Source organism: Aethalodelphis obliquidens, unplaced genomic scaffold, assembly GCF_003676395.1.
Source record: "Aethalodelphis obliquidens isolate GAN/ISIS:26980383/991018 unplaced genomic scaffold, ASM367639v1 scaffold43, whole genome shotgun sequence".
NCBI classification, from domain to species: Eukaryota; Metazoa; Chordata; class Mammalia; order Artiodactyla; family Delphinidae; genus Aethalodelphis; species Aethalodelphis obliquidens.
In genome coordinates this window covers 16,819,414-16,829,860 of record NW_020837987.1, presented here as the reverse complement: position 1 = coordinate 16,829,860, position 10,447 = coordinate 16,819,414, and the positions used below count along the sequence as shown (strand labels likewise).

General features: G+C 48.2%; 1 protein-coding gene across 4 annotated transcripts; it reads left to right on the top strand.

The window, feature by feature from the left end:
- The first annotated feature begins 438 nt into the window (after positions 1–438).
- LOC113606212 (cationic amino acid transporter 3-like) lies at positions 439–10,098 on the top strand. 4 transcript variants are annotated; one of them, XM_027080321.1, is made up of 12 exons: positions 439–517; positions 4,543–4,942; positions 5,528–5,686; positions 6,642–6,819; positions 7,029–7,141; positions 7,580–7,802; positions 7,973–8,112; positions 8,215–8,317; positions 8,508–8,707; positions 8,907–9,073; positions 9,390–9,498; positions 9,667–10,098. In XM_027080321.1, the coding sequence occupies exons 2-12, from the start codon at positions 4,561–4,563 to the stop codon at positions 9,783–9,785; spliced, it is 1,893 nt and encodes a 630-aa protein (XP_026936122.1). In that variant the 5' UTR covers positions 439–517; positions 4,543–4,560; the 3' UTR covers positions 9,786–10,098. The 4 variants fall into 4 exon arrangements, with proteins under 4 accessions (XP_026936122.1, XP_026936121.1, XP_026936120.1 ...); XM_027080320.1 differs by having other exon boundaries at positions 446–517; positions 4,540–4,942; XM_027080319.1 differs by lacking the exon at positions 439–517 and adding an exon at positions 880–1,103.
- The last annotated feature ends 349 nt before the right edge of the window (positions 10,099–10,447 follow it).

Below are 10,447 nucleotides of genomic sequence, written 5' to 3'. Positions count from 1 at the left end.
TGAAGTACCTAGAGTCATCAGATTCAGAGACAGAAAGTAGAATGGTGATGGCCAGGAACCGGTGGAGGAGAAAGAGGAAATTGTAGTTTAATGGGTACAGAGTTTCAGTGTTTTTTTTTTTTTTTATTTATTATCAGAGTTTCAGTTTTGCAAGATGAAAAACTTTGGTTGCACAAAATGTGAATGTACTTAACACTACTGAACTGTACGCTTAGAAATGGTTAAAATGGTAAATAAATTATCTGTTGTGTGTGTTTTACCACACACAGACTCCAAATCTCAGAACGGTCCCCTGAGGGTAACCACTCACGCTCAACTGGCTGATAGTATCACTGCAGGCTTGCCCCGCCCATCCCCGAGCGTCCCCACCCATCCCCACCCAGGGATTGGGTTGTCTTTTATTGTGGCAGCGTTCCCAGATTTGGTTTTTAGAGATGTATCAGCTCCAGCCCTACACAGCTTAAACTCAACCTCCCTGACTCTGATCCAGGGCTCCAGTTTCTGCTCCAAGAATTTGGTAAGTCTTGGGCAACCCCTCTTCTGTAGGAGACTGGGCGCTGAGTTCAGATCCTCCTACAGAGACCTCTGCAATCCAAGTGTGCAGCTGGGTCAGCCTGGCTCCAGCCTGAGGGTGGCAAGACTCATTTTCCAGATGAAAGCAGAAGGAGCTGGGAGCTGTGTGTGTGGTTGTGTAAGAAGAGGTGGGGGAGAGGGAGGTTGCATCAGTGTCTGGAGGCTCTAAGACTTTTTTTTTTTTTTTTGCGGTACGCGAGCCTCTCTCTGTTGTGGCCTCTCCCGTTGCGGAGCACAGGCTCCGGACGCGCAGGCTCAGCGGCCATGGCTCACTGGCTCAGCCGCTCCGCGGCATGTGGGGTCTTCCCGGACCGGGGCACGAACCCGCGTCCCCTGCATCAGCAGGCGGACTCTCAACCACTGCGCCACCAGGGAAGCCCCAAGAGTCATTTTTTTGATTGGTGTTCAAACAATATTAAAGCTTACCCTTATATAGGGTTTATGACATGTGGACCACTGATTTCAGTCTCGTGTATACTGTTGACCCTCCGGATCTGTGGATTCCTCCTCTGGGGGTACAAGTGGAGACGGTAAGAAACTTGAGCATTGCGGATAATGCGCCGAGGAGGAGGACTGTATGGTGATTTACATTAAATCGCTTTTGGGTTCGTTAACACCCAGCAACTCTGTGAAGCTGGCTCTACTATTTATCATTGGCTGAACTTTTGTTTCTTTTTTTTTTTTCTTTTTTTAAAAAAATTAATTTTATTTTTGGCTGCGCTGGGTCTTCGTTGTTGTGCGTGGGCTTTCTCTAGTTGCGGCGAGCGGGGTCTACTCTTCGTTGTGGTGCGCGGGCTTCTTATTGCTGTGGCTTCTCTTGTTGCAGAGCACGGGCTCTGGGCGCGTGGGCTTCGGTAGTTGTGGCACTCGGGCTCAGCAGTCGTGGCTCGCGGGCTCCAGAGCACAGGCTCAGTAGTTGTGGCGCACGGGGCTTAGTTGCTCTGTGGCATGTGGGATCTTCCTGGACCAGGGCTCAAACCCGTGTCTCCTGCACTGGCAGGCGGATTCCTAACCACCGCGCCACCAGGGAAGTCCTTGGCTGAACTTTAAAAAAAATGGTGGTAAAATACACATAACATAAAATTTGCCACCTTAACCAGTTTTAAGTGTACAGTTCAGAGATGTTAGGTATCTCTACATTACTGTGCAACCAGTCTCCACAGGCCTTATCATCTTGTAAAACTGAAACTGTGTCCTCATTTCACAATGACTCCCCATTTCCCCCTCACCCCAGACCCTAGAAAACCACAATTCTACTTTCTGTCTCTGATCAAATGAGTTTGACGACTCTAGGTACTTCATAGAAGTGGAGTCATACATATTTTGTCTTTTTGTGACTGGCCTATGTCACTTAGCATAATGTCCTCAAGGTTCTATCATGTTGTAGCATGCGTCGGAATTTCCTGTCGTTTTTTTTTTTTTTTTTTTTTTTGGCTGTGCCACGCGGCATGCGGGATGTTAATTCCCAGACCAGGGATCGAAATGTGCTCCCTGCAGTGATATCGTGGAGTCCTAACAACTGGACCACCAGAGAATTCCCTTTCCTGTCTTTTTGAAGCTGAATGACATTCCACTGTATGTATAGACCACATTGTATTTATCCATTCCTTTGTGGGTGGACGTTTGGGTTGCTTCCATCTTTCAGCTACTGTGAATAATGTTGCTATAAACATGGGTGTACAGATATCTCTCTGAGACCCTATTTGCAGTTCTTCTGGGTATATGCCCATAGGGGGAATTGCTGGATCATATGGTAAATCCATGTTTTAGGTTTTGGAGGAACCACCATACTTTATCTACAGCAGCTGCTCCATTTTACTTTCCTACTAACAGTGCCCAACGGTTCGTCAGCAGCGTTTGAAAAAGAAGAAAACAGAGGTCCAGAGCAGTAAATGACTTGTTCAAAGGCACAGGGGTGTTGGTAGAGCCAAGATTCTAATCATAGTTTCTTGGCTTTTTGAATGCTTGCTCTTAACCAAAATGCAAAACTTGGAGTATCAGGTACGGAAGCGCCCTGATGATAACTTTTGTTCACTGGGTCAGCCTAGCCCTATACCCTTGTAGAGTGGAGACATTTCATGCCCCAAAGAAGCAGGAAACAGAGTTCCATCATTTCTGATTCAGAATGAAGATTAGTCCTCCCTCCCTCCAGGCAGTTGGGAGCCACTCTGGTTTGATGTTTTCCCTGGGCTGGGCTACAGTCTGTCCCTCCCTGCAAATTCCATCTCATTCTGCCCCAACTCAGAGTTCCAGTTCAATTTCACTCTGCAAGCAATGAAAGAGGAAGCTTCAGGTTTCAGGATCCTTGGTGTAGAAATGCGTGGAGTGTGGGCTCGTTGTGGAATCCAAGTTCACGTGCCTGATGGCACAGTGAGGCCAGACAAATTGAAACGTTGGTGTTTGGAGCAGGGAAAGGTTTATTAATTGCGAGGGTGCCACCCTCTTGAGAAGGTGGGAGAAATAGGTTGATCTCAAATCCACCTTGCTGGCTGGCCGGGTTGCAAGGTTTCTAAAGAAAAGAAGAGGAAAGGGGAGGCGATCTTTGTGATTTTAGTTTCTGGATAAGATCTCAGTTGCAGACTTCCTGACGGCATTTTTGTGACTCAGTGGGTCATTGGTGATAGTGATTGATCTACGTGTTCCTGCAAAGCAAACTAGGACGTCAAGGTCCTGTGATCCCTTAACTTATTTCTAGAAGAGAGCAAAAACAATGGTTGAGGCATTTTGTTATTTACTTAGAGCCTACGTGACAAGTTAAGAATTTCAAGCAGGTTGGTCCCTGCTGTTTTTTCCTTTAAGGCCACTGGTACTGCTTTCCCTTTGTTTCTGCATACCCTCACTTCCCTGACTAGTAAGTGCTGGAGTCTGCTCCTCGGAACTTGGGAAGACCTGGGAGACAGAATCCTTTCTTCACAAACCAATGAGGGGACACGAAGAAACTTTTGTATGAGGAGGGTCCTGCAGGGTCCTGCCTGAGTTCAATCCCCCTTTTCTTTGGTACTCCTCAATCCTGAGGGGAACAGGGTTGAGACAAGAAAGGGAATAAAGTTTTGGATGGAGAGGTGAATCATAAACTCAGCAGGGGAACTCGGTTTTACAGGGACTTGGTTTCATCGCGCTGGTCACCGAGCCCCTTAAACTGTCACTTCACTCACATCAAGGAAGGGAGGGGATAAAGATGATAATAATAAATTTCCTTGTTTTATAGAAGAAAGGAGGACAAAGTGGTATATAGTTCATGCAAAATCAAACAAGCTACACATCACAGAGCTAGATTTGAACCAGCAGAGCTGGTTGATTTCTTTTCTTTTTTTAAATTTATTTTATTTATTTATTTTTCTTTTTTTAAAATTAATTTATTAAAAAAAATTTTTGGCTGCGTTGGGTCTAAGTTACTGTGTGCAGCCTTTCTCTAGTTGCAGTGAGCGGGGGCTACTCTTCGTTGCGGTGCGCGGGCTTCTCATTGCGGTGGCTTCTCTTGCTGCAGAGCACAGGCTCTAGGCGCGTGGGCTTCAGTAGTTGAGGCTCACCGGCTCTAGAGTGCAGGCTCAGTAGTTGTAGCCCATGGGCTTAGTTGCTCTGTGGCATGTGGGATCTTCCCGGATCAGGGCTCAAACCCATGTCCCCTGCATTGGCAGGTGGATTCTTAACCACTGCGCCAACAGGGAAGTCCAGTCTGCTGGGTCTTAATTGCCTTCAACTCAAAACAGTCCACATCCCCAAATGGCACATTTTGGGGATACATAATCTGTTCCCCCTGACTTCTCTTCGAGCAACTCTTCCAGTAACTTTGAAATACATTAAAAGTCTTCTTTATGTTTGAAGAAACCAAAGCTCAGAGACAGAGAACTTGCCCAATGTGTACTTTACCATCTGCTCCCCATAACTCCATTGTTCTGTGGAATTGAACTCCCAGGGCCAGGGCTGGATGGACATTCTTGATGGCTTTGTGTCTTGCTTTCTCAGCAGATTGTAGCCTCCTCAACTATGTCTAAGATGCTGTATCAGGATGTTTACCAATTTGGTCAGAAGCTGATCCGCAGGCGGCCTCTGGAGCCCAGGGAAGAGTCTGAGAGCCGCATGGCTCGTTGTCTGAACACCTTAGACCTGGTGGCCCTGGGCGTGGGCAGCACCTTGGGAGCTGGTGTGTACATCCTGGCTGGTGAAGTGGCCAAGGACAAAGCTGGGCCAGCGATTGTCATCTGCTTCCTGGTGGCCGCCCTGTCTTCTGTGTTGTCTGGGCTCTGCTATGCAGAGTTTGGGGCCCGGGTACCATGCTCCGGTTCTGCATATCTCTACAGCTATGTCACAGTGGGACAACTGTGTGCCTTCATTACCGGCTGGAACCTCATACTGTCCTATGTCATCGGTGAGATGATGGGAGTGGGAGGAAGGTGTGGGGCTTAATTAAGATCAGGAAATTAGGAGGTGGGATTTAGGTCTTGACTCATTCGTGAGAAATTTGTTATCCACCTTGTGGGGTGAAGTGGGTAATAGGAAACCCCCACAACTTCATTCTACTCTGCTCTATCCTATTTTCCTTAAATTACGGGGCCTAGAACAAAGAAGGAAAGCAAAGTGTAGGGAGTGGGTGAGAGGGAGGCATGTCCCGCAGGCTCATCCCTTCACCATGTTGAAGTCTCTCCTCAGTTGTTGCCTTCATGGGAGTTTCCTTTGCTACTTGATTTAAAATTTCAAACCTCATCTCCCAGACTTTTCACTCCCACTTAACCTGTTTTCTTTTTCTTTTTTGCATAACATTGATCTCCTAACATTAAACAGTTGACCTATTTAGTGGGTCATCTGGGTCTACTGTCCCCAGCCCACGAAAAGAAACTCTTAGAGATTAGGTATTTTGTGTGCGTCCCCCCACCTCTCCCAAATCCACCCCACGACGCGTGGTAGGGGTTCAGTTAATGTGTGTTAATAAATATTCCTTATGCTGCTGCTGCAGGCACTGCCAGCGTGGCCCGGGCCTGGAGCTCCGCTTTTGACAGCCTGACTGGGAACCACATCTCTCAGGTGTTACGGGGAGCTTTCTCTCTGCACGTGCCCTACTCCCTGGCCAAGTACCCAGACTTTTTTGCGCTGGGCTTGGTACTGCTGCTTACGGGTGAGACGGGGTTCAGTGATAGGATGGGAAGAGTGGGGTGTGGGGGGAGAGCTGGGGTGGGAAAGGCTTGGGATGGAAGAATGGTGGGGGGATTATGACTGGAAAGAGGGGTCTGTGGTATGAGAGACAGGAAGGCAAGACGTAGACCATTGTTTCCCACTGTTGGCACCACTGACAATTGGGGCTGGATCATTCTTTGGTGTGTGGGGCTGTCCTGTGGAGTTTTTTTTTTTGGCCGTGCTGCGTGGCATTGCGGGATCTTAGTTCCCCAACCAGGGGTCAGACTTGTGCCCCCTGCAGTGGAAGCGTAGAGTCCTAACCACTGGACCTCCAGGGAAGTCCCAGGTTTTTTTTGGTGGTTGTTTTTTTTTTTTTTTAAATCATTGTCGGATGTTGAGTAACATCCCTGGCCTTTACGTACTAAATACCAGGGTCGCCCACCCTCCAAACTGTGTCAATCACAGTGTCTCCAGACATTGCTAAAAGTCCCCTGGGGGCCAAAATCACCCCAGGGGAGAATCATTTATTTAGACCAGTGAGTTTCTTCCTTTGTACTGAGATCAAAGATTTTTTTTTTTAATTGAGAGGAAATTCGTATAGCATAAAATTCACCATTTTGTTATTTCCCCAGCTTTACTGACATATAATTGATACACATTGTATAAGTTTAAGGTGTACAGTGTGATGATTTGATAGACCTGTCTACTGTGCGATGACTGTCACAATAAGAAATTAACCATCTGAAAGTGTACGATTACGTGGCACTTAGTACGTTCACAATGTTGTGTCACCATCACCTCCCTCTAGTTCCAAACATTTCCTTCACCCCAAAAGGAAATCCCATCCCCGCTGAGCACCCGCTGCCCAATACCCCAGCCCCTGGCAACCACGAGTCTGCCTTCTGTGTCTATGAATTTGGTTATCTTGCACGTTTCCTATTCCACCTTTCCCACAGGAGTGCTGGCTCTGGGAGCTCGCGAGTCGGCCCTGGTTAACAAAGTGTTCACAGGCTTGAACCTTTCGGTTCTCAGCTTCACGGTCATCTCTGGCTTCGTCAAGGGAGATCTGCACAACTGGCAACTCACAGAACAGGACTACAAATTGAACACATCTGGATCCAATGACACCTCTAGGTTAGGAGGGTGTCCTGGACCATAGTAATGCTGGTGGGGGCACGTGTGCAGAGCTGGGAATACGGTGGGGACTAAAGAGATCTGGGCTGAAGGATCCAGGCGATGGGGTCCTCCTGGAGCCCAGAACTTGCGGTATTAACCAAAAAGTCCAGTACAGATGGCTGAACACAGCTCCCCCACATTCTTTCTTGCTCCTTCTCTCACCATAGATTGGGCCCTCTGGGTTCTGGAGGGTTTGTGCCTTTTGGCTTCGACGGGATTTTCCAAGGAGCAGCTACCTGTTTCTATGCATTTGTTGGTTTTGATGCCATTGCCACTACAGGTAACGTGGTCATTGTGTGTCCCATCAGGGGTTTGGGCACAGATAAGGCTGCCCTTGGGCATAGGGGTTTCTTTTGGAGGTTCAAGAGGAAAGTGAATTTTAAAAAAATTAATTAATTAATTAATTAATGGCTGCGTTGGGTCTTCGTTGCTGAGCGCAGGCTTTCTCTTAGCTGCGGTGAGCCGGGGCTACTCTTTGCGGCGCGCGGGCTTCTCTTATTGGGAGTACAGGCTCTAGGCGTGTGGGCTCAGTAGTTGTGGCTCGCGGGCTTAGTTGCTCCGTGGCATGTGGGATCTTCCCGGACCAGGGCTTGAACCCGTGTTCCCTGCACTGGCAGGTGGATTCTTAACCCCTGTGTCACCAGGGAAGTCCGGAAAGGGGATTTTGTATTTCATCACAGTGTGTTTTCCTGGCCCAATGCTTCCTCCCATCCTGCAGGGGAAGAAGCCCGAAATCCTCAGCGATCCATCCCCTGGGGCATTGTGATCTCCCTCTGCATCTGCTTTTTGGCATATGCTGGTGTCTCGGCGGCACTCACCCTCATGGTGCCCTACTACCAGATTCATCCTGACAGCCCCTTGCCACACGCTTTCCTCCATGTCGGCTGGGCCCCTGCCAGATATGTCGTGGCTGTTGGCACCCTCTGTGCTCTTACATCCAGGTCAGTGTCAGAGCTTTCTCCCCATCTACTGTCAGATGCTCAGGTATGCCAGCCCTTGGGATTGAGAGACAAGAGGGAAAGACACCTTACCCCACGTGGACTAGGGAGCAGACACCCCAGTCTGTCCTGCTTATCCACGTCCTCACACATGTTCCCATTTTCTCTTCTAGCCTCCTGGGTGCCATGTTCCCTATGCCTCGTGTCATCTACTCAATGGCAGATGACGGGCTCCTGTTCCGGGGACTTGCCCAGATCCATGCCCGTACACGCACCCCCATCATGGCCACCTTGGCTTCTGGAACTCTTGCAGGTAAATAAACAGTGCCCATTCCTTCTTTGATCAGTTTTCTTAACTTGGATATTTCTACTGGATTTTCACTCCCTCTCCACCTTGTTTGTGCCCTCGTTCTAGGGGTCATGGCATTACTTTTCGAGCTCAGCGATCTCGTGGACCTCATGTCAATCGGAACCCTGCTGGCTTATTCCCTGGTGTCTTTTTCTGTTCTTGTCCTCAGGTGAGACTACGCTACACCTTGGCTGGGGGTCTTTGACTCGTGGGGATTGAAGGGGAGATCATCGTCGTTTGCCTTCATGCTGCCTTCTAAACGTCCCGCTAGGCTTAAGTTGGGCGAGAGGTGGATTAGACCGCTTGACGCTGGATGAGTAGGGGCTGCTGTTCATATTGACTTAATACCTCTAATTCAGGTACCAACCAGACCAGAATTTAAGCGAGATTGAGAAAACAGAGAAAGAAACTGAGATGAAGCCTGTAGTTGAAGAAAGCCCTTTGGAATCTGTACCTGAAGCAGGAACCTCAAAGATTCTCAAGAGTCTGTGTGACCCTCTCCACACCATCCCCACCCTGAAATCTGGCCAGATTATCTATGGAAGTGCCTCACTCCTTGGTGAGCAGGGGGATTGCTCTTTGGTGGTCTTCTGAAATGGACAGGATAGGACGGGAGTGTGTATATTGGCAGTTGAGGCATCTTGGAGATAGGATGGCCCTTCGTGAGGTGGGCAGTTCTGGGAAGGGGCGTGACCCAAGGTCTTGAGCTATTTGACTTCCGGAGTTGAACCTGTTCTCCTCCACCCTGACCCTTGCAGTTCTCCTGCTGACGACCCTGAGCCTGATACTGGCCCAGTGGCCCAGCCACGTGTTCTCTGGAGACCCCGTGTATACAACAGCAGCTGTGCTGCTGTTACTGCTCACCACTGGGCTCATTGTCATCATTTGGAGGCAGCCCCAGAGCCCCACTCCCCTTCACTTCAAGGTAGGTGACCTTACGTGCCCACCTGTCCACCTGAGTGAGTGAAGTCTGTCTGCATGCTTCGAGACCTAAACATCCTTTGCTGGACCAGGGAAGGAGGGGAGTTATTAAAACTAAGGAAAAAAAAAAAAAAACAAAAAAAACAAAAAAAAACTAAGGGACCCTTCCCTGATGCACACTCAGTGCTTTCCATGCCCAACTGCAGTAGGCACTGAACACACAGCCTGAGTACGACTGAAGTCTTCTCGGCCGTGTGGGGTAGAGGCCTGCCTTTCTGACGTCTGTGGTGTGTCCAGGGAATAACTGACTTTGCCCGCAGGTCCCTGCGTTGCCTCTTCTCCCACTCATGAGCATCTTTGTGAATGTTTACTTGATGATGCAGATGACCTCTGGGACTTGGGCCCAATTTGCTGTCTGGATGGTGATTGGTAAGTGGCTTTCTGGGATTAAAAGACCTCTTGAGTGACTGAACCCAATCCTCTTTCTACTACCTCTCCCCGCAGACTGTGTCAGACACCATAATGGCAGGCCTGTTGGGCATTTGTAAGCGGGGAGAGCACCTACTTTTCCTTCTCATTGTCTTATTTCTCTACTAGGATTTGTCATATACTTTGGATATGGCATCCGACACAGCTTGGAGAAGAATAATCAACAGCCACCAGCCTCCAACTCCCAGACTTTTGACAAAAACATCCCTGGTGCTGAATCACCTTAACCACAGCAATAGACGCTGTGTGGAATCCCACCGTGCACTGGAGGTATCTTCTGGTTCAAGGGGCACTTTGAGGCTCTATGGAGTGTGAAGGTGGGATGAATTTACAGCCCTATATTTAATGCCAGTGGACAAAATGACTTCTATGTTGTATAATTTTTAAGTAACCATTTCAAAGCATTATATATATATATATATATATATATATATATACACACACACATACATACACTCAGAAAAGTGCATGCTTCATACCTGTGCAGCAAGATGAATTTTCACAAAGAAAGTACAAGGTAACCAGAAACCAGAGAAAAAATAAAATATTAACCTGCATGTAAGAAGTGCCTTCTTGTGCCTTTTTCCAGCAAAAACACATAGATTTGCCACATGGGAAGAAAACATAGGTAACTATATAGTGTGTCAAGAGTTGCACTGTATTTATTTACTTTTTTTGTGGTATGATTCTCCATTTTATTAATCTTCTTTAATGATATTCAATAACTTTTTTTTTTTTTTTTTTTTTGCGGTACGCGGGCCTCTCACTGCTGTGGCCCCTCCCGTTGCGGAGCACAGGCTCCGGACGCGCAGGCTCAGCGGCCATGGCTCACGGGCCCAGCCGCTCCGCGGCATGTGGGATCTTCCCGGACCGGGGCACGAACCCGTGT